The 27,647-nt window shown below is 34.9% G+C and overlaps 3 protein-coding genes across 5 annotated transcripts; all 3 read left to right on the top strand.

Annotated features, from left to right (window-relative positions):
- Nucleotides 1-502: 502 nt before the first annotated feature.
- LOC135585114 (uncharacterized) lies at nt 503-13,238 on the top strand. Of its 3 annotated transcripts, none has more exons than XM_065153242.1 (12): nt 503-785; nt 1,319-1,508; nt 1,610-1,684; nt 2,328-2,434; nt 3,319-3,379; nt 4,556-4,615; nt 4,685-4,759; nt 6,739-6,858; nt 8,896-8,950; nt 11,328-11,450; nt 11,702-11,940; nt 12,839-13,238. In XM_065153242.1, the coding sequence occupies exons 1-12, from the start codon at nt 724-726 to the stop codon at nt 12,860-12,862; spliced, it is 1,191 nt and encodes a 396-aa protein (XP_065009314.1). In that variant the 5' UTR covers nt 503-723; the 3' UTR covers nt 12,863-13,238. The 3 variants fall into 3 exon arrangements, with proteins under 3 accessions (XP_065009314.1, XP_065009313.1, XP_009387109.2); XM_065153241.1 differs by having other exon boundaries at nt 504-785; nt 6,739-6,885; XM_009388834.3 differs by having other exon boundaries at nt 504-785; nt 1,386-1,508; nt 6,739-6,885.
- A 1,363-nt stretch (nt 13,239-14,601) lies between these two features.
- Nucleotides 14,602-15,081, top strand: LOC135641425 (basic leucine zipper 4-like). The gene has a single exon (XM_065156782.1). It carries the CDS (start codon nt 14,602-14,604, stop codon nt 15,079-15,081), a length of 480 nt encoding a protein of 159 aa, XP_065012854.1.
- Nucleotides 15,082-23,766: 8,685 nt separating this feature from the next.
- LOC135640468 (uncharacterized) lies at nt 23,767-24,920 on the top strand. The gene is made up of 2 exons (XM_065154928.1): nt 23,767-24,354; nt 24,420-24,920. The coding sequence occupies exons 1-2, from the start codon at nt 23,871-23,873 to the stop codon at nt 24,836-24,838; spliced, it is 903 nt and encodes a 300-aa protein (XP_065011000.1). The 5' UTR covers nt 23,767-23,870; the 3' UTR covers nt 24,839-24,920.
- The last annotated feature ends 2,727 nt before the right edge of the window (nt 24,921-27,647 follow it).

Raw genomic sequence — 27,647 nt, forward strand, 5'->3', positions numbered from 1 at the left:
GCACTTACTCGCCATATGATGAATCGATTGGATCGCACTTACTCGCCATATGATGAATCGATTGGATCGATCCATACAAGGAATCGATTCAATTCCTCAATTATAATATTTTTAATATACTTATAATATTTTTTAAAATAATATAAATCTATTAAAAAATCTATTTATATGATTGTTCTTATTCCTAAACTCATAATGATACTTATTTGCAATTCTTATTTTCTATATATGATTTGATTTATATTAAGTTTTGAATGAATTTATCTCGATTATAATATTTTTAAATAGATTTATAATATTTTGATGGAGGTTCTAAATATATTATAAATATATTCAAATTTTATAATAGGAAAAATTTCTAATTATTTTGTAAGGGTGCATTTCAAATATTAGGAACACTCCTTTGAGGAACATGAAAAAAGGGCATTTTGAGAGAAGTCCAAAAAATGATTTTATTTTTGGAATTTATCCAATATATAAATAATTGAAAAAAGGAAGAATGGTTTAAGGTGACCGACGAGGTTTGGATCCAGTCTTGGATCTGCGCGTCGTCGATAGCAGCGCGTGGCCGTTGCACGACGAACCGAAGCGGCTCTCCGACCGGCGCTCGTGTTCGATTCCGTTTCTGTCAGCGAGCTCGTCTTCGGAACCCTAGAAATTAAGAGTCGGTGTTGGATTGTCGCCCTCCCTTCCCGGGCGACCACGGAGGGGGATGCTGTAGCGATGGCCGGCGAGAAGCCGATCTCGATCTCGAGTGGTTTCTCCGATGGCGAGGCCCCTTCCAGGTACCCGCCCCTTTCGCTCAATTCGGGACTTTTGAGGTCTGTTATGCTGTTTTATGCGCCTGGAAGTAGGGTTTCGATGGAGCTTATCTCTTGATGACCTGTGCAAATTGGCGTCTTGGAACCACTTGTCCTCGGAAGTTCTTACCAGAAATTGCTAGTGGTTGAATTGAAGTTAGCAAAATTTACATATTTGTGTTCTTACTGCAATTTTTATCGTCTGGACTCATTTACGTGTTGGAGTGCCAGATTAAGGTCGTTATTCTTTGCCGCAAGCAACGCAAAGATTCTATAACTTGTTACCAAATGGTCTTTTTGTCATGATTTCTCAAAATTTAAGTTTTGTTGACAGGAACCCATATGAAGTTCATTGCTTATATACTTTTGTCATGTACAGACTTTTGTTGATTGAACCTCTAGTTTTTGTTGGCAATTATAATCATTGGCAATCTCAACTGAACTTTTGAATGGAGTCTATTTACCCTTTTCATCAAACTATACACATTTATATTTGCAAATAATGATATTGTTGCTAGGTGTGAATTGTTGAGTATGGTGAAGAAACATTCAAACCTACTGGGTGATTCAGTACATGATGAACAGGATGCTTCAGATGTTGTAATGGACAACGAGTTCTGGCATGAGGTCCTGGATCTGTATTTTATACGTGGGAGGGTATCAAAGGGACGTGAAGAGGATGACCTTGTGTTTTTTGTGAGAAAGATGGTAATGTTCAATTACCTGAGATGATTCGAGCGTATGTAATGTTTTCTCCATGTCCCTTCTCCATTATTGTGCCCAACTGTTCTTTTTGTCTTTACTTCCAGAATTTACATGGATATGGATATAGTGATGATGTGGAAGATGGTTCTCCTTTCTTTGTCCGTAGATGGGCCCCCAGGGTAACTAACATGTAGTTCAATTTTCTTATATATTGTGCTTGCCGTAGCTGTGAAGTTCTGTAAACTTTCATAGTTCCCTGTAGTTCATTTTGGTGGATGATTTAATAACCAAACCTAAGATTTTCAGTTGAACTTAATCATTCAAAAATACAACTTTATATAGCACTCATTTACATTACTTCAGGTCCTTTTGTGACCTGGAAATGCTCAAGTGCATACATATTTCTTCAGTTTCATGTAATATGTGCTTTTGCATTTGAAAATTAGAATATCACCGTTTTCCACATTGTAGTTACTAGGTTGTCAAACATGATTTTGATTCTGTGGATTGCATCAGGAACTTGAGGAACTTTGTGTAAGAACAACTTCACAAGTTCATCATCTTTCCATTGCTTTAATTTCTTTTGACTTAAATTGGAATTATAGTTGGTTAGGTTTTGACTTTTTTTGATAAATGGTTTTATTTAATGTTCTAAATCTCAATGGAAGTCCATATGACATATGCAGATTAATGGATGCACTTTTGAGTTTCAACATGGCATGCCTTTAAAAATAGAGTGAATATTGAACTGACAGGAACACTGTTAGTATGTTTTACTATGAAATATAACCACATAAATTTCTTGATCTTAATGTGCTGCAGTTGGAGAAAGTAGTTGGTGAAGATTCTGCATGTGTGGATTGGAGACGTTCCTTTTACTTAAATTTGATTGCCCACACATCATATACTGTCACAGTTGCAATTTGCAGGTACCTTTCTTTTGACTTACTTTTGAAAATGATAGTATTTTTCTTGTGGCAATAGAAACTTATTGTTATTGGTAAATGATCCCATTTGTTTACTGTCTGAACTTATATTCATCGATTTATTAGCCTTTCTACCTGCTTTATAAGAAATCAAATCAATAATGAATTAGCCTTTTCGATTTTCTAGTGTCACTTAGTGAATGCAGACTCTAATTTGTTTAATATGCATTTTTCTTCTCTCATGTGTCCCTAGCACATGTATGCTTTCACTCTGATCTTTTGTCTTAAAAGTCTGTTGTAGCTTGTTGTTAAGGATTATTAGTTGTAGCTTGTTGTTAGGGATAAGTACAGTCTTTCACTCGGAGAAAAGCTTGATGTCCTCTTGATGTTGATTTTTGTGGGATTCTGTAACTGCTTATGCCTGATACAGAATACTCTTGTCTATTGTTTTGTGTGTCCAACCTAATTAAGAACAGAATACGGACATTCTTTTAGGTTTCTAATGTGTTTTTTGAATATATGAATTACCTGGATTGGCTATGTAATATTTTCACCCGTATGCAAAATGATGGTCGTAAGTTGATCTCCAAATCTTTTGATTCAAGTTGTGTAGTAAATGAGATTGCCCAGTTAGGGTAAAAAGAGAAGACTTTACAGTTTACAGAGTTACCCTGATGCTTACTGATCCTAAAGAACTGAATTTACTTGGAAACCTATAAAGATTGTTGTGGAATTGCTCCAAGAAAATGATTAGACAATAATGCATTCTAATACTACATCTGAAGAACTGAAGTTGGAATTTTAGATGTTAATCATTCTATTTTCTCAACCATATTAGATTCATGAAGATTCTTGTCTTTTGCTTTTATTTGGTAATTCACTGTCAGTAAACAAGATCTGGAGCAACGTCAAAGTGGGCAGGACATATCACTTTCACCAATATATAAGGTATTTATACCAATGAACTCTCTCTCTATCACACGTGCTCATATGTTTAACTTGATGATTTTTTTTCTGCAAAAAGTTGATTAACATCTTGGGATTAACTTTTATTCAAATTAATTAATACTTGATTTATTCAAATAAATTCTTTGTCTTCTGAAAGAAAGATTGCATGCTTTTTCAAATTTTGTTGATATATTCATGAAAAAGAAATGTCACTAAACCACACTTGTGGATACTCTCAAAGAATGGAAGTGTTAGACTAGTGCATATTTTCATTTTTTAAACAAATCCTTACCTTTTTTTGGCACTGGGAATTCACTGTTTTACATGTTTTGTAAATACTTACCATTATTTATTTGGGAAAAATGTATTTGGTCATGAATTTCAATCTCTTTACTTCCATCTAGTCCAACTAGAATGTAATTCTAAAGTCAATTTGTTAACAAATTATAATTTCAATTATTTTATTATTGTTTCATAATTTTCTTATTTCTATTCCCTTGTTTCTGAATTTTTATGTTTGGCTTGACATGGCTTGTTTTCTGATTGGAAGTTGAAAATGGTTCTGCATCTTTAAAATCATTCTGAGCTTCAATTGCCTAAGCTTACAACAGTTCAGATTAAATAAATTTGTGTTGAGGCCAACTGGTCTATCATGTTATGGAACATCACCAAATTTTCTAAACTAAACACACTTTATAAATTTTCGTTTACACACATTAATTAGTCACACGTTATATGACCACTTTTTCATAGGAGAAATGTCAGAGGTTAGGAATGTTCATTTTGGTGCTTGGACATTTATTGTTGATCATGTTAAATAAGTTGTGTCTTGCTTTGCATCCTTTTAAGTTTATTACGCTTTGTGTGTCTATGTGCTAATAAGACTAAAGAGGGATATATATGCAAAATGAAACCAGTAGGCATATGTATGTGATAATCCAACACATCATTAACTTTTCAGGAAATGACTAGAATTTATATTAACATAGAAAGGCCTCTAATTATAGCCATTCTTTCAAGTTTCAACCATGTTTTGCATATCTTGGCCAATCATCCTAGGGTCAAATACCAATTTTGAGTTTCTTTTGTCATTGTTTCTTATTTATTGAAAGTGAGTGTTATCCATTGCCTGTTGAATATTTTGTTTTCCCCTTAATCATACAATTACTGGATCAGGTTGTAAAGACTGTTTATGCATCGCCAAGCCGTGTTGATTTTCAGTTGGACCATAAAAAGGTTAGTCCTATAATTGTCAGGTTCAGTCCCTATCTTTTCTTCTTCTAATATCCATCTATCTTTTTTCAGGCTGCAGAAACTTTACCTGCATACCCAAATATCTGTTTTTCAGTTGATGATTTTGATGACACTTTTGATGCTGTGGTAATATGTCTTAATTTGTTTTTGAGAAAATTTCAGTTATTTTTATTCTAAGCTCATTGTCATGCTCTGATGAATTCAATTTTCAGCACTAGTTCCATGTCCTTATATAGGTTCCCTTGTGAAAAAGATGGTGGTGATGTGTAGTTCTAGAAGCTTATCATTTTCTCGACTGATTTTGTCACATTTAATTCTTGTTCAACTAGATTATGAAGGCTACATTGGTTATCATTTCAAATTTATTTTATTTGTTCAATCATTGAGGTCAATTCATTTAAGTTAATAAAAAGCTAGGTTTTCCTTTTGACCACTGATGTTATTCATTTTGTGAACTTCATTGTATATTTATCACCAATAAATCCCCAAATATTTGGGAAATTATGGCGTATTTTTGTTGGTATTATTAATTATTTTTAGGAGAAGTTTATTGGTAAAAAATGTTGGAAATAAAAATGTCCATAATATATTTTAGATTGGTGAGTCATGTTGCTTTCACATGAGAACAAAAGGTCAGGCTTTAGGAGGTTTCGTTTAATTTCATTCTTATACATCCTAGAAAAAGTTTGTGCCAACAATGGAATTGACTTTGTGGTCCTGGTCCAGGCCCAAACAGTTACAGGTCTTGTATGAATCAGCATACCAACACATGGTATGCTGGTTTGTACAATGGTACCAAAAGAAAAAAAGACTTGGATTGGTATAGGTCTTTTACATATTGGTTGACACAAACATGGTTTGTCAGTACGTATCGCAGTTACAGGAAAAAGGTCCAAAATTTTAAAAATAAAAACTCTAATTTATTTCTTTTATCATATATTCTTGACAAATACGATCAATTACAATAGTGATCATGTGATTTTAATTTAGATTACAATAAAATACAATATAGAAACATATATATATATATATATATATATATATATATATATATATATATATAGGATTGAAAGTAGTATCTTAAAGAATACATATACACAGAAAGAAGTTTAATGAGTTAGATATAAAACTGAACATATATTTGCTCTTTCCACAGTAAGTGATAGGTGAATCGGGGTCCTCAGTATGGTGAAAATGGAGATTAATATAGTGCATCTATAAGACCGATGAATAGAACTGCTACTATGAGATCTAATACTGGTAAATAATGTGACACTGATGCAATAGTGTGTTAGTAGTCAGTGCCGTCGATTTACGTGGATCTGGGTAGATTAGCACAGATCTAGGCAAGATCCTCAGGGATCAATGCTAGATTCATTCTGATTTACAAGAATCTAGACCTTTAAATCAAGCCCAAGATTAGATTTAAATAAAAATGATCTAGGCTAAGGATGGAACAGTACCTATGAATCCTAACTAATTGCTTGAGATACGCTTAGAGATTGGGTTCTGGTTTACCTTGATTTGAGGAGAAATCAGATTGGGTTTTTGAATCAATCTTCTTGAGCAAAGAGCCCTCCCTTAATGTTCTTTAATAATTTTGGAAGAGAGTTGACAGAGATTTAGAAGAGATTTGTGAGTAAAGGAAAGGGAGGCAGCTTTAAACCTGCAATGGATCTCTTTGGATTGGTCCAAACTGAGAAGGCTTATCGTCTCGACTCTGGTGTAGACCCATGTTATCGTGCTTGTACTGGGTGGTAATCCCTTACACCAGTCTTGAATAACATGGTAAAGGCTCGTCCAAGTCTTGATCGGCTGCTGGACTGATAAATATCGCCCATACCATACTGATCCAGGCAGTAAAGAGTTCCTTGGTGCCAATCACAAATGCCTCAATCTTGTCTGGTTAATATGATTGTATATTATTCATTACTTTCCCACTAGTTGGTATGCCATGCTTGTTGATGCTGATTTCTTTATCCTTCTTTGTCATTGGGATTTCTAAAGATATATTATCGTGTTTTTGGATTCAGTTGTCTTTTCTTATTCATTCCTTTTCTCTACTTGAAAGATCTTAGAAAAAGATTTGGATTCGATTTGGTTAGGTTTTGTCCGAAAGAAATCATTGCTACTGTGTACTTCTCAATGCACATGGTGGACCAGCTTTTCCAACAGATGAGGATCTCCCAGAGTGCAACTCTAGTAGGCCTGTAAATGTACACAAGGTTGTGGAGGAAGCCAAGCCATCTAAGGTTTAGTTGTTTAATAGTCTAATTCTGTTGCAATATAGTATCCCTCATTCTGTATGTAGTGTTTCGTGGCTGCATGTGGTGATCATTATTGTTTCTGTTGATATTCATTTAAATTTGATTTGTGAATTTCATGCTCTGAGTGAAGCATGCTGACCATGTCATACCATGGCAGCAAGGCACTAACATTTGCATGACCACATGACATAAAGGTGCCTGTGTTTAATATTAGGTTTGTCCATAAGCATACTACCAACACTGGCATGATATTATTCAGCATGGTGGGACACTGTTTTATTCTTTTGATGCAAAATAGAGCATGCCCCATATGATGCACTCAAAATTTCTATTTAGTCGTGAACTGAAGTAAGTTAGCATTAAAGATTCTTTCTGTCAGTTATATAAGTTTATTTACTGCATATTTGAATCTGCAAATATTTAAAATAAAGATTTTGATCCTTTGATCTATCATGTGGTTGGAAAAAGTAGAATGGTTTTTAATGTTGTTATAGCAACTTATGGAACCAACACAAGATCTGGCTTGTGGACACAATATTAGCAATATTCATTACAAAGCACTCCTCATTGCATGGATTCTTTTTTAATGTTGTCAAGTCGCTTATAGAATCAGAAAGCGATGGAGTTGTGGCACAACTTTGCAATATACATTGCAAATACAAACTACAAAGTGCTTCTCATTGCATTGATTTTAAATAAGGATTTGTATGCTACATATTGACTAATATTACTAGTTTGTCTAAGAATTAGTATTGAGTCATATGGTACTTTTTTGTTATTTTTTATGGGTGATAGTATCACCCGGGAAACTACTACTACAATATTAAAACAATAGGAACAGCTTTAGTTATAATTGTTGAGATCTTCATGAGATATTCACAAGAAAAGTGAACCACAAACTTACAAGGATTTTTCTGCTTCAAAATCTACTATAATTTCTGTGAAGTTTTTTATATCATATTTCCACAACAGTATCAATGACAAGAAACTGTGCTGAACTACCAGAGACCAACATTCAAAGTCTACATTTTGCAATATCTGTAAAACAATCATTAAAATCTTATCAGTTAGATTTTTATGGTTCAAATTATCACCTGGTGTACCAGTAGTCTACCAGTCAGATTACTAAAACCAAGATTTGCATTTTCTTATTTTATATATTAACGCTAAAATGATCAAATAGATGTATGTTTTCTTATTTTTATTTACCCTTTCCATGAGCAGGCATGAATTGGCTTGATTAAAGAAAATATTTAGATATGTACATCAATTGTGTGGTTTCTTCTCATTGGGGTATTTTTGGTCAGGGTGTCTATTAATAAATAGCCATAAACTACCATTAATTGTTAATGGAATTTGATGGACAAGTTATTCATTCATATTTAGGCATCAAGACTGGATAAGTATCAGTAAAGAGACTATAATTGCATGTGACCGGCAGATGGATCTAGTCAAGCACTAAATTGTTAGATTTGTGTCATTAAAATAGTAAGATTGACCAGCACTTTCCCCCACAAAATGTCAGAGCCACTTAAATGATAAGAGGAGCCATGTAAAAGGAATTTTAATGAGTGTTCTGCAAAAATTTCAAACCGTAAAATATGAGAGTTGACCTCTAATAGTTTAGGGTAGTTTTTTGTCATTGAAAATAAATATACAAAAATGAACTTAATGGTCATGATTATGAAATGAAGAACTTCACAGAAGTTGTTCTAGTTTATGAAGGAGAAAATTCCTTATGAGTTATAAAATAATATATTACTTTCATGGAAAATTATGAAATAAAGAACTTCACAGAAGTTGTTGTAGTTTATGAAGGAGAAAATTCCTTATAAGTTTGTGGTTTACAGATGTTTTATGGAGAATTTTCTTTTGTCATGTTATCTATTCCTTCTTCTGAATGAATTATAGCTGATATGCTGATTGCCCTTGGTCCTGCAGTTTTTAAAGAATATATGGGTGAACTTTTGACAATAGCATTATTTATGATTGCAGCTTACTCTCTTCTCAGGATTCGTCAGCTATCAGATGGTTAGAGAAGCATATGATGGTGAGTATTTCATAGTTTCTTGTTTATGGATAGACGAAGGTGTGGAAATTTTTAACTTCAAGATAAATTGAATGGCCTTCCAAGTATTTGTTTTAGGGAAAAGTATCTTGAGCCCTTTTAAGATTATGATATCACAAAAGGTGCCTGGTCTTATCAAAATTCGCACTTGAAACTTTCTGGTAATATCCTTTGTCAGATAATTACATTTTAAATCCTCTATTATTGTTATGTTACGAGAAACACCTTTCTGTTATTTACTTGATTAAGATGTATATTTTAACAGAATTACAACTGCTCCTTCCAAAATATCAGCTAACTTGAAAATTGTGTTAAAAGACCTACAGATCAAATGACCAAAATACCCCTATGTTCAAATTGCCTAACTCAACTCCTCTTCGAAAACTTTCAAATCCCTAGATACTCCGCTCGTCTCAGACTCCCTACCTACTTTTGAATCCACCATCAGTGAGCCTACTTGAACTCCAAATTTGCACCCAAAAGTTCCAATTAGCCATTCTGTCAGTCTGACTTTCTTGCAAAAATGTTGATTGCAACTCAAAATGTGCATTAATGTGAACACCTTTGCAATGTGAACACTGTTTTTCACACTGCCTCATGACTAAGGTGGAAGCGGTTTCATGTATTCCAAAGTCCATACAGTTATCTAAGTAATCAAAATTCAATTGCAATGATTAATACAGAGTCATATTTATTTATCTGATAAATGATCACTGCCTGACCATATAGGTGTGGCCTAGTGCTTGCGGTATTTATTCTTTTATTATTTTTTCTGGTGGTTGCAATGATCAATACACACTTGTATTTTATTGATCCTGATCAGTGCCAAACCATATAGGTGTGGCCTAGCGCCTGCGGTATTTATTCTTTTGTTATCTTTTTCTAGTAAGTGATACAGGTCAACAGTGCTATTTGTGTGCTATCAGTCCAATTGCTTATGAAACCCAGTATTGGACTGAGATTTAAGTCCTTGCAATTGCCTTGCCTATGACTTTTGGTGTCTGAATGGAGTTTTAGAGTCGGTGCAAAGAAGAAAAAGAGGAAGAGCCATGACAACTGGGAAATGTTAAGGTGAATAGCATTCACAAGTTAGTGTAAAAGAAAAAGGTGGAGGGATGGGGACCTATTTGTAATTTAAGAACTTGGAGGTAGTATTGACATTTTGGTAGTAGGATATTTTGTTATGTTCAAATTGTAAAATTTAAAGAACATTATCTTTTTTCCTAGCAGCAGTATATTAGAGGGTCTTATTTGGCACATGTCTAACTTATTTGAGTCAATTCTTGATCAGTAAAGTAAGCAGGTTGCAGAGTAAAAGGAATAATCTGATGTTGCACATTCTATTTTTGGTATAACGAGAAGGAGAGAGACACAAGAAAATAACATCATATTTTGCATATGCTGCTATCTGTGCGACCTATGTGACTGCACAGTCAACATCGGCAGGATGCATGCGAAGTCATCACAATAGTTTAGCAAGATCACAGGAGCAATTTACAAGACTGTCTCTAGCACATTGAACTTGCTTACGTAGCTACTGGGTATATAGGCAGGCCTATGCTGGTTAGCTGCATATGGAGGCTGCATAGTCCTCGAGCAAGGCAACAAAGATGTCTCCTGACATATGCCTCATATACTGCAATTAGAATTATATTGCTAACAAAGAAGTCACTGCATTCTAATTATTGAGAACTTTAATGGATTAGTACCTACTGGTACTGATGCATTGCCTTCGATTTGTCTTCGGATCCTAGAATTAAAGTTTTGCCAAACTTATATTCGATGTAATCAGGGTCCAGTATCTTTTGGAGATCTTTGACTGTGTAAATAATTGTTGTGAGTTATTTCTCTTCATTGGTTGGTGTGCTACAGAAACTAAGATTACTCTGTGTTTTGCATATATCAGTTGAAGGATTAGTTATTAGGTCATGATCACTCATAATTTTCTCTATATAAAATCTCCTTTAGATGAACTTGTATGATGATAAAACTAAGTTGGATTCCTGTAAGTCTGCGCACATGTTAATATTGGATCTTTTTATTTGCTTACCATGATATCTTTTGATGTATATTGGCTTGTCTTAGTTGGAATTATGTAAAATCCTTCTTGCTGTTATCAAGTTATTTTAGTTACACTGGTTATCCTACAATTCTCTTGTTTTAGAGTGGGAAAAAGTATTTGCACCTGATTGATGGTAAGCATGGGCAGTTGAAAATAAAATGGTAAATCTGATCATAAAACTTTGAACAGATCTACTTTTGTCCCACCTCTTGTTTTGAGTATGATGCCTCAATTGATTAGTTATATTTACCTAGCTAAAAGTTTCTCATCATGAATTTTCTTTTTTTACTTTTGAAGCTGGAAAGTCTAGATTTGGGAGCCTTCTGTCAATGGGCCATGGTCATACAAAAACTGACAAGATTTACATGCGGGGCCCTGGTGGACGTGGGGAGGTTGAAGTGGCAGTTTCTGGAATAGCAGGTCCATGACATTTTCTTTCTGAAATTTTTTTATGAATTTTGCATGTTCCAAGGTTATTTGGGGAAAAAAAGGAGAAATTAAATATCTAGTTAATATCTAATTAAAAAAGATTGGCATGAAAACATAGTTTCAACATGTGTCACTTGAAAGATGAAAGTTTGAAGTTTTAATACACTTCTAAGAGACCTTAGGTAAGGTGGTTCTCCTGTGACGACAGATTTTTTTAAAACATTAACTTTGCTGTATTATAGATCAAAGCCACCAGAATGCAGCTCTTTCTTCAGCAGTTCATTTATCTAGGAAAGGCTCAGGGATCGACCTAGGAACTATTGTCCACAGAGCTGCTTCTGCTGCTTCTGTGTTGGCAAAGCATGCTTATGCTGCTACATCTCCCAACAGGCAATCTGATGGTGAACTTCTACCCCTAAAGTGCTGCCTGATGTCCATCTCATTGCCTTGGGAATACATTGCACATGATTTGTTGTTCAAGGTAAGTTCATCCTGTATCCAGTACACAACAAAAACCTTCTTGTTGATATTGATGAATAAACTGATCATATTAGGTTTTTAGCATAGTTTGGTTTGAAGGTTATACCATCATACCATGCAATGATCGAATTGTATGTGAACATGAATAGGTAGTAGATATTATGAAATGGAAAAGGAATGCATGGAGAGCTTAAACCTCTAATGCTGGATGAGAATATTATGAAGTCAAAATAATAATGAGTTTTCTGATTATCCTCATATGGTTTTCTCGGTCATGTGGTGCATGCTTGCTATACTTCATGCTATTTTTCTTTTTTGTTTTGGCATCAATAGAGAAGGCTGTTAGGATGAGACTGTTGAAAATTGTAATTTTTTTACTCTCTTTGATGCATTGTTGTTTTACTCTTTTCTTCAGTATGTTTAATATTGATGCCATAGAATATTTTGCATCATAGTTTTCTGAATGCCTAGATTAAATGCTTTCCAAATGTCAGATCTTAAATCACTGAGTTGAACAATTAAATGAATTTTTGTGTTATGTGCCATTATTTTGTAGACTTCTGTTCCTGTTCCCATTTTGGTCCAAGGATTGATTCTTCTGACAAGTATTTACTAGACATATTCGGTGATCAGATACAGTCAAACTTGCCTTAACTGCACTTGGAAGCTTGATTTTTTATGTTATTAGTTGTAGTAGTTATGCAAATGAGTTTGGGATTAATAGCTAGTATGTCTCTTTCTCATAATGACATCTTTTTGAGATGCTATATTCTGATGTATGAAAATTTTCACCCCAACTCATTTATAGGAATGCTGGGACAATCCTGAGAAACATACATTTGTTATCTTCTCAAGTCATTTTTTAGTATTCATGGTATTCTACTTGTTGATTCTTCCAGGTTAGTCCCCCGGTGGACATGTAGAAATCTCCGACCAGTTTCTGGAGTCATGATACTGTGACATCAAAGAGGGAGAATTGATGCAAATGGACGGGCTACTGGGAACTATGACCAAGAGGAATATGCTGCTATCATGACAGCCACATCAATTGTGCACCCAGCTAGTCAATTGTTGTTCATCATGATCTTATTGATTTGTTGTTTTAACAACTTTATTTAATTTGAACAGACACTCAAGCTAATGTGCTCAATGGGACTTGGGATCAAAGGCAGCTCAGGCAGATTTTGTAAATATGCCCACCAAGAAAAGCCGCAAGGACTCCTTGGTAAACTCTGTACTTTATTTCTTTGAATCATTTTGACATGAAAAAAAAAACAAAATTTGTGGGTGTCTGGCTTAGATATGTCTTCTTTTAGTCAAATAGGAAAACATAGAAAAGTTTCAGACAGATACTACATGTTTGCATGCCATACAAATATATACATATCTAGTACTAGGCTCATGCCCTAACTAGCTCTGATCACCCGTTACTTCAATATATGTTCTTTCTTTCTGGCTAACAATAGTCTGATTTGGAAGAAATGAGTTGGTCTTAAAAAGGTTGCAGAGGTAAAACATTCAACAGGTAAGTTAAGTCGTGTCTGCCATACATATGTTCTGTCTTTGTTTGGTAAAGTTTATTGAAGTCATTACTTTCAGAACATTTATACTGCTTATTCTGAAATCTTCATAATTTTGATAATTGTTAAAAGATATTGGAAACCTAGAACTTTCTAAGATACATAGAATTAACATACAGCTGTCTTTTGAGATATATAGTCAGTCCCTTGTATTTATGATGCATTCACCTGTGGAGCCTCCTTAGAGGCTTAAGGTAGAACTAGCTTTTTGGATTCACATGGGTGTCTCCCCACTTTCTAGCTTCCAATTAAACCCTAACCTTAGTGCCAATAAAGATGCTTGGAATTGTGCTCCCATCTCTTCAGAACATAATGTCCACCATTGTGAGGTCTGTGGATTTCTTTGTTGGATAACGATAGGATAGAACAATTAGTGGGAAGACAAAAGAAAGAGAAAGACGGGGTCTTCTTTCCCCCCTGGTTACATAGAAATGAAAAGAATGTAAGGACCAACCGAAACATAATTTTCTTCTTTTGAACAGTAGTTTAGTTGTAGGTTCAATGAATTTTCATAATTTAAATTAAAGTCAGTTCTAGATTATTTGATCACAAAAATGCAATTTATTCATCAAAAGGAGGGGTAAATTGTAAGTAGAAGCCTTGTTCTGTATTCCTTTGGCAAGCCTACCTATTCGGCCCGATTCGTCTAATTTTACCAACTATAAACTGACATGAATCCGACCCAACACTGCTTTGTTGCTTCGCGATTAAGCTAATATGGCCCAAGATCACGTCATAGCAGTGTCGGATCCGGTGTTTTACATATCGCACAAACAAGGAACAATTTCATCTCCGCCGTCAATACCCATCCATGAACGGAAGAGATGGATTCGAAGTCTGTCTCTCTTTCCGAACGGCAAGCATTGGATCCATAGTGCCTTTTTAACGAGACCGGGCCCATCCAGGTCCAACTAAAACTGTCCATGAGCACATTGCCACGTATGAATCTTCTTCCCGTTGGCTGACTCCCGCCGTCACATGTATAAATACTGTTCCCCCATTGCCTCTTCCCTCCCCCGCGCCCCCCTTCCTCTCGCTGACGGCGAACCGTACGGTCTATTTTTCCCCGCCGGTTCGCCACCATGTCGGACCACGAGCCGGTCCTCCTGGATCTCGACTTCCTTCTCCTCGACGAGCCCGAGCCGGCGCTCACCCGTGGGAACAAAACCCCACTGGTTCACGTCGCGGAGACCCACCGGCTGGCGGTCTCGGTCGAGGACGAGCGGCGACGCCTCCGCATCATCTCGAACCGGGAGTCCGCCAGACGGTCCCGTATACGGAGGCGGCGCCAACTCGAGGGTCTCCGGTCCGAGGCGGACCGACTCAGGGCGCAGAACCGAGCCGTTGCCGGCCGGCTCGGGCGTGTGAACCGCTCGGTCCTCCTTTTCCGCCGCGACAACGAGCGTCTTCGGTCCGAGTCCGCTGGGCTCCGACGGAGGCTGGCGGAGATCCGCCGCTTGGTGCTGTGCTGGTGGCTCCGGCGTTTGCCTCTGCCGTCCGCTGCGGCCGGCGGGGGATACCTGCTGGGAAAGGAACTGATGTTGGCGTCACTGATGGTGTAGAAGCCTTCTTTCTATTGGCGAAACCGGGGAATCGGTTGGTGGTAACGGATCCGGCACGGAAACGGATGGGCGCCGAGAACTCTTTGTTATTTGGGAATGGATAATAATAATAACTAATTAACAACTTTAAATTGCCTCCAGTTTCTTTGGAATTTTATTTTATTTTATTTATTTATATTTAAATAACTCAAAGCCTATATATATATATATGTATATATATATATATATATATATATATATATATATATATATAATTGGGAATAAGCAAGCCAAGTATATCCCTTCACGAGGTTAGGTTTAGGGAGAGCGCATCTAAGTGGTTTTAGCTCTAAATATAGAGATGTTATTTTCTGGTCTCAGTTGATATGAGTATAGTTACTGGAACCAAATCAAACCGAGTAATTAGATTTAAAAAATTAGGAACCAAACCATTAATTGGTCCTATTTAATTATTGGATTCATACGTTGAAAAACTAGGATAAAAGTGATTAATCATTTTTGGATAACCCGCATGAACCAATCGAATTATATAAAATTGATCTAATTTTATAAAATAACAAAAGATTAGTCAAATTTCTTTAACTTAATTTTTTTTTTTAGTGGATATTTTTATGTCGATAATGAAATTAGGGTTGATATGAGAAACAAATTAAAACTAATATAGTTTAGAGTAATTAGTATCAATAGTTATGTTTATAATGTTGGTTAATGTTATCAATTTTGTCATTTACTATGTATTTTTAAAATTTTTTAATATTTTAGATTTTAATTATATATAATTCTAAAATGTTTAATATATTTTAAAAATATTTTTTCTGTCAAACATGTGGTTTGAGGGTTCAACCCGTGACTAAGGCTTATTCGGTTCGCTTTTTGATTGGGTATAAGAAAGAGCAACCTTATTGTTCACCCTTTCCAAACCAAACAACTTAAATTTATATTTAATCTTTTTGAGTTAAATATATGAAACTTAAATTTACACTCTATTTAATTTTTAAATAACATAGGATTAGTGTCTGCCCCAATTGAAACTCAATCCTTTCCTATTCTTTCCCCTCTTGAATCAAAATCATTGGTGCTCGAAATATCAAATTAGAAGAGAGCCCAAAAGGTAGATTTTCAAATGTAATCGATGGAAGTATCCTTGTACGAGCATCAAAATCAAGAACTAAAGTAATCAGAACATAAATTATCGATCATTGTTACCATCTAAAAACTTAAGCTACGTGAAGATCATACCGTGGTTTTTGGACACATCATGTTTTCACTGTGGTCAGCTCTTGCACTAGAACAATCTTTTTATTCCGGATCATGGAAATCTACTGTAGGGCAGAAATATCTAGTGTTAGACACACCAAAAGACAAAGAGAAAGAGAAAGAGAAAGAGAGAGAGGAAAAAAAAAAAACAAGGAATCAATCATCAAAGATTGTTTTGTTCTTTTAAGTGAGAGAGAGAGAGAGAGAGAGAGAGAGAGAGAGAGAGAGAGAGAGAGAGAGAGAGAGAGAGAGAGACGGGCATATTCTTGGCATATCTGGTCACATACGGCTGTTTTGCAAGTGAGTTATTGATCGTCATCAAAATGTAGTGGCCTCGCCACCTTTTCCCCCTCCCTTTATTCCTCATCAAAGCAAAGATTAAGAACAACAGATCATCATGGCGAACCATCATACTACTTTTTATTTAGTGGGGTGACATCATGGGATAGTTCGATCATGATAACGAAACAGATACATATAGCAGAAGATTCTTTCTTTCTTTTTTTTTTCTTTCCCCTTTTTATTTTATTTTCGATGTGTGACACCGCAAGAAGCTGTTTACGTCTGCTTGGATCGAGAAAATACTGCATGCAATTACTACGTAGCAACGCATCAACTGCGATGAAGAAATAGTTCTGCGTCTATCTTCATGTATGGAGTTAACAAAGACACGATTAATTAGCCAAAACACGATAATTATTTCCCATGTTCTTTGCTCATCCCTTTTGTTTGGGAATCAAATCAGTTCATGTGGGGCTTGGCTTCTATTCTAACTTTTCATGATTGTACAAAGCATATTGGCGGCATATTGGAATTAATGCTCACTTCTTTAATGTAATAAGAGAGGAAATATGTGAGTTTGATCTACTCCAAGTCAATGTTCTTAGTGCAATTATGCTCTAAGAAGTTCATACATTCTTGATGCTCACCACATGAAACAAGTAGAATTTTGAGACAATGAAAGATTGGAAAGATTATAATGTGTTAGTTTTGTCAATTTGCTTAGCCTTTGGTGGTGCTTGCATGGCAGTAATAAGGCACTATGTAATGCTTTTCCTTTAAGCATATGATGATCTGTTGTCTTCCAGATGCCAGGAGAAATCAACTAGTTGTGATGACATATGTGCAAAACCATAGTTAAAAACATATATGGTAGAATATCAAAATTTTATGCCATAACTCTTTACCTGTCTTGTTTTTGAAATCAATTAGTTTTGCTCTTAAAATAATTTAATCATTTTGATCAACATTAAAGAGAATATTGTAATATATTATTCTTGAAATAAAAATATCTCCGAGACACATCTATGAAGCATTAGATACTGTCATGTTTGTTATACAATTTATATTATGAGTGGTTGATGCATTACTTGTTATGAGGTTAGTTAATTCATGGTTTTGTTAAATGTTATGCAAATAAAGTGAGTCTATATATATTTAGCCATCCTAATGGGATAGATAATATTAATCACATGAGCATTCTTCCACTGTTCAAAAAGTTAGGTGGATCCATTTTTGCTGTCTGCATTTTACAAAAACTTGTTCTGAATAGTGTATACTTGTGGATATACATACAGTAGTATTTAACCATTTAGTAATATTCTGAGGTCCAATTTTTTAAGTTCCAATGTGATAGATACTCCAAGCATTAGCAACTCAGATATTAATGAACTCATGGACTCATATTGTGCCACTTAATGTCATAGGTGAACTTGGAAATCTTTTCCAATATAGTTTTTGAAATTTATATTATTATTATTATTATTTGGATAAATAGTTTTCTCTATCGACTCTCTTGAGATTGTATAACTTTAACAATACATGACTATTAACAAGTACCAATTTCATTGACTAATTAATATATGATACTTTCAGCTTGGTTATGCCTAGCACCGCAGTTATATGAAATTGGTACATATATAAGATTGCATTCCGGTTTAAACTTGTAAAGACAAGTAATTAGAAAGCCAATGCTGCAATGATATTATTCTTGGACCCTAAGTAATGTTTTCTTGCTACTAAGAAGCACCTTAGAAGTTGTTGTATCTGATGAGGCTATGATTTGATGGTTCTTAGTATTATTACCCATTAGATATATTTTCTTTGCTAATAAATGATGTTAGCAATATGATGTAAAATCACTTGTACCATTGTATACTTCAATTAGTTCACTATGTTGTGTGTTAATTTTACCTTGGTTACATGCTGGTGGCTTTGGCAAATATTAATGCTGTGTCCTGTCAAGATTAGCCATTGTTTGATGTAGGATGCATAGAAATCATTCTACCATAATTTTTGTTTTGTTGTCTTCACTAACTTGTTCCTATGACAGATGTTGATAAAGTGCACAACATTTACATATGGTATATTGTAAAATGGAGTTTAACTAAAGTCATATTATAAATTGTAGAACAAACATTACAGTATCTAATGCTTCATGGCTGTATCTTGGAGATATATTTTTATTTCAAGAATAACATATTTCAACATTCTCTTTAATGTTGATCAAAATGGTCAAATTATTTTAAGAGCAAAACTAATTGATTCCAAAAGCAAGACAGGTAAGAGTTATGACATAAAAAAATTAATATTCTACCATATATGTTTTGTAAGTATGTTTTGCACATATGTCATCACAACTAAAGGAAAAAACATTACATAGTGTCTTATTACTGCCATGCAAGCACCAAAGGCTAAGCAAATCGAGAAAGCTAACACATTAAGCAATTGATCACAGTGTCATGATGAGTGCTGATGATTTAAGATAGATAGAGTCTATGTGTAATTAATTGGTCATTCTTTCATTGCCTTAAAATTCTACCTGTTTTACGTGGTGATGGTGGTATCTATCAAAAGAGAAGAAACAATAAGTAACTAAGGGCTATATTGCACAACATTTGCATAATGACGACGTACGTTAGTTCATAATATATAAGTGGTTGATGCAATTAGAAAGTCCAAAGAAATCTCCCTCCCCACATAATTCCAAACGCTTAAGCGTTTTCATTTACCTTTACCTTATGTAGATGCATAAATGAAATAATGTTATGCATATTAATAAAATATATCATGCAGTATGTTACATTTTTTATATGCTGAATTGTTTTATAAATGTGGGGGCATTTTAAATTTCCGTACACCAATATCATATTTATATTTATGAATTTATTTAATACGTATAATTATTTATATACTGACTTGCTTATTGATTGATATTTGACGATGTGCGTCAGTTATTTATGGATGAGTATTCTCATTTACATGCATTATATAAAATTGATACGACTATATAATATATTATGATAGCTTTTATAAAAGTATAAATGAAAGGATTATTGTCATGGTACCACCAACGGCAATAGCTTAGTCTATAAAAAGCCTTCCAATGGTGTTTAATTTGATAATAACAGGTCGATTAATTGGCTAAGGAAAAAATAAAAAATAAAAAATATATTTGTGCATAAATGGAGTTTAACTACAACCCCTATCTTTATAGTGATAACTTATTGCTCCTATATAGAGGCATAAGAAGAATATAACTTTGAAAGCGACTTAAAACGATAATTTTCGTGAGATATAACTCTATACACATTTTTAGTTGGAACTCGTATATGAGTGACCGCATATGACCACGGCTAGAGATTCGGATAATCCCTAAATACTCTGATAAATAATCAAGGTATAGTGTATGACATGCAACACTATGAGGTAGATTTCAATGTTGTGTATGGTAGTTGAAATTTGAATCAAAAAACTATAGTTCAAGACCTTGTTCACTTTGTTTCCTTTGTAGAAGTATCAAGTAGCTTATTTTAATAAATGTTTTATGTCTTAATGATTTTGTTTACTAAAAAATTTTGAGATTTGTGAGGGATTGTTAGATATTTTATATTTAAATAAATAAAAATCTTAATTTTTTATTATTTTATTTAATTATTTAATTATTTATTGGTGTTTGTTATTATTTATTTATTTATTTATTTGATGTTCTAATAGTATTTATTGGTTATGATTACACATATTCGTTATATGATCATTATTATCCTAGTAGTTGTAGATTTTTCTTAAGAAGATCGATAACTTGGTTTGAGACAAAAACAAAATTCTTTTCCTTAATTTTTCATATTCTTTGATTTTACTACTTATCTTTATGTTCTTAATATTATATTAATCTTTTTATGATTGTGCCCGCAAAGGAGGAATTCCAGCGTCATCCTCAGAGAATAGATTTATCCATAAACCTATACGAAGGGATGGATTTCATAAGACGTCAATTATGATTTCAAGTGATTGCTTAACTTATTATTATTTTTTATTTTATTAATTAAATCAGATTTAATGTTATTGTTGAGTTTTTATCCCAACAAAAAGAGAGAGGAAGATGTGGTAAGAAGAAGAGAAGGTGATGATGATGGAGGAAGAGGAGATAGTACAATAGCAAAAAAGAGACAAAAAGGAGGGTATAATGATGTTGGAGAAGAATGATGATAAGAAGAGTACCGATCAATAGGGCCTAATGGCGATAGTTGTTGACAACATCTAATAAGGGTGGTCACAAGCATAAGTAGTTGTCGATGACGATAATTATAGATGTGGACAACAATAGATAAAGCCACGAGTGAGTAGCGAAAGAGTGCAATTATTAGGAGTTTTAAAATTTTTTATTCTTAAGATTAAAAATAAAAAAAGATGGGTCTTCAGACCATTATATTATGTTTAGAACATCTAAAAGTGGATGATCCAAATCGTATATAAATCAATACATACCCAATAGAAATTATGTATGAATAAATTCCTAATCTCATGATAGATATTATTGATAAAAGAAGATGAAGAAAGAAAGAGGTGGTGGTGGCAGTATGGCATAGAAGATTATAAATAATTTTTAATAGAAATTTCTCATATAATTATAATTTTCTCCACATACATATATCATGAATCCATCGTCTATTTATAGGGTTAGAAGATAATTTCAAATCAAATACACTTTTCCAATGATGTCTTGAGAAGTCCCCATTTATATTTTATTTAATTAGGTTATAATTATATAGTTAGTCCTACTACATCTCATAATTATATGTTGTGGTGGTTGAAGTAGAGGGTTATCAGTACCAGCCAAAATAAAAAAAAGCTCCAGCTTTTGGTCCATGGCTTCATGTTGGTGGTGTGAAAAGAGAGACACAAATAAGATTTCTGATACTAAAACATGTTGGTGGTGTTAAAAGAGAGAACAATAAGACTTCTGATACTGGGGTTATTTGCAGGAGCTGACCAAGTCTCACCGTACTTCTTGCACAGGAGATGCAGGTTGATGAAAGAGCAGCTTCTGTCTTTATTTCCAGGTGATGTGGTTGACAGTCCTGTTACTGTCTGTGTATGATACTGCCACAATTGCTGCTGTAGCTCAATAGCAATACCAGCTTTTCTGTGTTTGGTTTGATCTGTTCAAATAGATTGATCTCCATTGTTTTCCTTTTTCATGTCTCTTGTACCCAAACATTGTTAAAGGTTTTCTTTTTCTAACTTAAAAAAAAATATTTTTTGATATTATAATTACTACCTCAATGAAAATGTGTGTCCCTTTGGATAATTAATTGTAACATTTGCATAATTTAAGGTCTATAAATAGAATCTTGAACAATCCTCCTTCTCATTTTTTATTTTTAAATTATTTATATTTTTTTATTCGATTTACTAGAAGATGTTAAATCAAATTAGTACGCGACGGTAATATCAATAAAATATCGAATAATTCTGGTGCATAATAACAAGATTTTTGTCTTAAAACAATGTCTAGGCACCTCCAGATGTTTTTCATAGACTTTCCTTAGTATTATGCTATTTTAATATTGATTAGTTTTCTTAATTGAAATCTGCATATTTTAATTTCTGTTCCGACAAATATGTTTACAAATATTTCCTTGTGATCAGAGACATGATCATGGTCTTTGTTTCCATCTTCATCAACTCTCTTTGCTGGAGTTGTGTCACCACAATTTGAAGCATTGCAAGATCAACCCTATGGACATGGAGGCCTGTGGAGTACAATGTTGTTCAGGTCCTGCAGTCCCCAGAGGAAGGAGCAGATTAAAAGTACTCAGGCAGGAGGCTCTCTGTCCACTGTGACTGAGGCATACAAGAGTGATTCCTGCTCATCAACACATGGCTGCTGATTAGAGAGTTGAATGAGAGCAGCTGCCAAAACAAATCCCCATCTCTCCCCCAAATCCCAACACTGAGTAACATAGGGTTTGTCCATTTGCTCAGTCCTCTCTGTTCATGGTCACATGGCCTCCTCTGTTAGGTGACAAAGTTTGTAGTGTTCTCAGAACATATGCACACCAAGAAATCTGAGCTGAATCAGCTTAGATATGAGGAGAATCAAGAGAGACACATATCCAGGCACTATTGCATGTCAAGCATAAGGATGCTTTGGTTAAATATGAGCAGAAATAGAACACATCTGAAATTTTTTCCATGGATTTTCTGCAGTTTATATATCTTAGTGATGAGTAAAACCAAATGTAACAGGATGGAGTTGACAACTAATGTATATTTTTTGAAGGCTATCTATCAGAGGCCAATTTATGCAAATCCTATTTTCCTTTTTAAATTCTTATGATAAATATTTTGAATTGAGTAACAATACTCATAAAAGTTTAAGCTGTTCGAAAAATAAATAAATATATTTATAAAACTTAATATTCTCTCTAACATAAAACTCGATTTAGATTTGATGTATAGACAAAATACACCTTCAGTACAAGATCAAATAAACTCGATGAGTATTTTTAATTAAATACTAGAAAAATATAGATATAAAATCGAAACTCATAACCTATTGTAGGACCGTGATAAAGAATTTGATTGAGTTATCGAATTTCAAAAACTTAATCAAATATATAAGATTTATATTTATTTTGTGAATGAAACCTAATTATATAGTGTAGATGGAAGATAAGAATGAATAATACATAAATATTTTTAATCAAACACCTACTTTGTTAAAGAATCTGATTAGATTACTATAGATTTTCAAAAGTTTTTTAAGTTATCACTAATAGGATAAGAATTTTACATCTTCCTTCTTCAGGAAAAAAAATGATCATGCATGCAATAGATAATGGCATCAATGAAATGTCTCCCTCTCCAGCAAACATTCAACTTTGCAACAGGAGATTGAGCACAAAGTGGTGTTCACCTCATGATTTGATGTGGGGTTGGTGGGTGCTCAGAAGAGCTTACAAGGTGGTGTGGGTGTGGCTGCATGACAAGGCTCTTCATGCCTCCCCCACCAATCCCCCACAAAATTCCAAGCTCGCCATGGATCCTCCTCTGTTTCAGCTCCCACCACCACCATTAATTCCTCTCCTTGCCTGCCCTCGGGGGAGCGCAGCATCACGGGGAATGCATATTTAACCATCCCACCTCCCCTTCCCACTCTCCATTTATACCACCTGCACACCAATCATCACCTCCCCTTTTGAAATCTCTCTTCCTCGTCTCTCTCTCATCTACGAGCTGGAAGTTTAATGGCTGCCTGTCTTCCCAACTTATCATCACCTGGCCGGGAAAGGCGGCTCTCCGAGCTGCTGCAGGAGCAACAAGAGCCCTTCTTGTTGGATGTTTACCTCCTGGAGAAAGGGTACTCAGACAAGCTCCTCGCTTCCCCGGCCACCAGCCTGTGCTGGCCCATCGACGACGCATGCAAGAGGCTGCAGCGGATCGCAAGCCATGGTTTCAGGAGGAGTTGCTGGAGGAGGAGGAGATGTCAGCTGCTGAGGTGCATGCTCGCCAAGTTTCTCAGCGGGAGGGTCGTCAGGCAGGCCTTCTTGCGCCGGGACAAGAAGGTCCTTCATTTGTCTGAGGCCGACGAGGTCTTGTCTTTGTCTTCCAGATGCAGCGATGGAGGAGAGATCCCATGGAAATCCCATGAGGTGGATGATCCAAAGCAGCTCAGCCCTGTGTCGGTTCTCGAGCTGCACTCTTACGAAGGATCTCCAGTTCATCCTACCAGTGAGTTCTAAAGCTTTGTAAGCTCTTTCAGATTTTCCAGTATCTCATCTAACTCATCATCACAGATACAGAAGAGGATACATCAACACTGCACCTCTTCAAGGAGCTACTTGAGCTCTCTTGCGTTACTCCTCCTGCTCTCAACCAGTTTGGTACATCAAAGAAGCAGCTTGATCTACCAGAGAAGCTTCACTTGGACCGTGAGCAGGAAGACAAAAGCACGAAGGATTCTCATGAAAGTTCAGGCCATGAGATTTTTGAAACTGTGATCCGCGACGATGAGACCTCTTCATGGCAGAGGCAGAGAGGAGTTCATACTAGCATCAGCCAGCTGACATTCTCAGACATCTCCAACTCCAAGAGGGAATGGCATGAATTCCAGCCTCAGGTTAGAGAGATTGCAGTTCAGATAGAAGAAGCCATTTTTGAGGGTATCAGAGAAGATGTAATCTCAGAGATGTTAGGCTCTCGTTGTACATTGTAAAGATGTTGATTAGCAGTATACCAATGCAGCTACTGAGTAGTTTCAGAAGGTTTCACTCTCTGGCTTTGACATCATTGTCTTACAACAAAGCTATGACATTATACTTCAGAAAATTAGGTAGAAGGTCAGATGTCTATTAGCTTCTCTCTCTGCCCATCATTGAAGTCTCAACCACCATTGCGAAGAACAAATTAAGTTTTCAGTTCATCACATCCTGCTTCTTTTTTGAACACAGAAGAAACAAAGATTGGATATGCATTAATGCTCATGACATAGATTTAAATTCAATTCACATGGTATGTATCACATGCCATTTATCATACTTGTCATAAGATAGACAGAATGAGTAAGAACTAAACCAAGTTTCCTTGGTAGAATGCCAAGAATTCAATCTGAAGCCAAAGTGATCATTGGGTCAAAATCAGCCACCCGATACATTGATTATTCTTTATGTTTCAGAGATCAACCACTATAGTTAATGGACAAGTACAGCAGTTCTAGCAACCATTGGGAAAATAACGAGATGGATTAGAACCTTTGTCACATCTTGAGCAGGACAAACATGTTCTAAGTAGTAAAATAACACCTCAGACTTCAGAATGTCTCCCTCCAAGAGGACAAAGCTTCCTACCAAAATGTAGTTTGTGTGTTAAGGGGAGCTGACATTTGAGCTCTTCAGGTAGGTTAATGAAGACAAAGTTGAATGAATAAAGCAAAATGTATGGCGTGGAGAAGCATGGAGTTGGCACAAGATGATAAAGATTGACATCTCATTGCATTGTGTTGTCTGAACAAGTGCATCTTCCATATGCAGTGTAAAAGTTTGAAGCCAATCATTCGAAGTATTCATGGCATATACTGATACCAAACAAGCCAGCAGTGGTTGCAGGCTAAGTAGCAACTAAAATCTGTGTCAACTACCACTGATCAAGATTGGAGATTGTCCTTTTTTCCTTCAGCTGCAATTCCCAAGTCAAGACTTGGGAGTTTTTGCGTCAGCAAGCATGAGAACTGCTGCTTAAGATAACACTTTGCCATATGCTGTGTAATGAGTCTTTGATAAGAATGTAATCACATTTCCAAATCTCAACCTCACCAAAACCTGGTTTATGTAAACTTTGAACCAGAATATAACCCTGATGCCACCATATATCTCATTAAATATTAAGATCCTCCATGTATATTTGTCCTATTAATATCCATTTAGGAAAGCTTAAGTTAGCAATTCTAACTTTTCAACATTAGTTATATTTTGGATAAGAAATATATGTGAATACCTAAAATATCCCTACAATAAACATAATTATATTGAATTTTTACAAAAGTTATTGATGTCATTTAAAATTTTAATTATTATATGTATATGTTTGTGTTTATATGTTAAAGCTAAATTTAGGATAATAAATACAGAAATGAGTAATTTTGGAGGATATATTTGCAATCTGAACTAATGTTTTATTTATTTTGGCATATATTTTGCATATGCACTTGTACCACCAAAAATTTGATATTGCACCATTACCTTCAAAAATATGGTATACATGAATTGATCGCCTTGCACTTTAATTTGGTGTCATGCCCCTTACATATCTTTGGACAACTACTCTTAATGATTTGTGTAATCTACATGCCATTTACCCCTCAAATCATCCTATGGTATGGTCATGCTCTTCTATACTATTGCCATGAGTGATCAACCTAACATTGGTTAAAATCTAGTTTTGTATGAATTTTCTCTGATAATAACTAAAGTTCTCCTGGTCGAATTGCTAATTTTGGATGAATAAACTAATAAAAGATTGTTATTATGAGCTTTGTTTTCTTCTCAGTCTATTGTTTAGTGTCTCTAAACATCGAGATCCCAATAAATATTTGTGAAATGTATTTAGGGTTGTAAGTGTCTTGTTTACCTTTTGATAGCAAGATTACTACAAATCCACTCAAGAGAGATGGAATGGAGGAGCATAGGCACAAATATTATGCATTAAAAGATGTATTAATGTACCACAAACACCAATATTTTGAGGAGTTTGATAACAAAGTAGAGATTTAAAGTTAAATAAACTTAGTATTCACTCCATTTTCACGGGTAATTCTTCAGACACAATTTTAAAGTGTGCTCTCTCAAGGATGGTAATAATATAAATATCAAAATTTTATTTATTACAATAAAAATATCACAAGATTTGAAATAGGCTTGCATATATGTAAGATTTGAACATCTTTGTTTCACTTGTTCTAATTATACACAATCCCAGTAACCTGAAATTTTAAAGTAATTTGTGCAAATAACTTTGTCGGTTAACAGTGAGACAATTTGTTGAGGATCACACAATCTCCAGCTTTCTGAAGATATTAAAATTGGATAGACTAAATGTTAGAATATCGTATTTTGATGATGAAACCACTTGGATATGTGTTTATGTTTTAATCTGTGTTTTGAGTGACGCAGGATGCTTCGATCAGGATGAGACAATTAAAGTAGGAAAAATCATGTTGTGCCGAAAGAACATATCAGAAGATTGGATGTCGGGCCGATGGATCGATCGACGTATCGATAGAAGGCTTCGAGCCGTGGGCTTGGGCATCGGGCCAAGAAGAGCGAGTATTATGCCAAGGATATTGGAGTTGCGGAGTCAACTGGCCGATTGGACAATAGGCCGTAGGAGAGGACGATGCGCCGAATAATCGGACTAAGCGTCGAGGGACCAATGACATGCCGGACAACTTGGTTAATTGCTTAGGATTAATTGTCATGATCAAAGTTTTGTTTTACATGTGCAGGATTAACTACGATGGAAGTAAGACA

This window comes from Musa acuminata, chromosome BXJ3-6 (genome assembly GCF_036884655.1).
Source record: "Musa acuminata AAA Group cultivar baxijiao chromosome BXJ3-6, Cavendish_Baxijiao_AAA, whole genome shotgun sequence".
Taxonomy (NCBI): domain Eukaryota; kingdom Viridiplantae; phylum Streptophyta; class Magnoliopsida; order Zingiberales; family Musaceae; genus Musa; species Musa acuminata.

Excerpts from the sequence above, each read along its gene's own strand:
- LOC135585114 (XM_065153241.1), top strand. The coding sequence starts at position 724 with ATGGCCGGCGAGAAGCCGATCTCGATCTCGAGTGGTTTCTCCGATGGC. Across the intron at positions 786-1,318 it reads GATGGCGAGGCCCCTTCCAG|GTGTGAATTGTTGAGTATGG; the intron begins GTACCCGCCCCT and ends TATTGTTGCTAG. Across the intron at positions 2,435-3,318 it reads GTCACAGTTGCAATTTGCAG|TAAACAAGATCTGGAGCAAC; the intron begins GTACCTTTCTTT and ends ATTCACTGTCAG.
- LOC135640468 (XM_065154928.1), top strand. The coding sequence starts at position 23,871 with ATGGCTGCCTGTCTTCCCAACTTATCATCACCTGGCCGGGAAAGGCGG. Across the intron at positions 24,355-24,419 it reads ATCTCCAGTTCATCCTACCA|ATACAGAAGAGGATACATCA; the intron begins GTGAGTTCTAAA and ends TCATCATCACAG.
- LOC135641425 (XM_065156782.1), top strand. The coding sequence starts at position 14,602 with ATGTCGGACCACGAGCCGGTCCTCCTGGATCTCGACTTCCTTCTCCTC.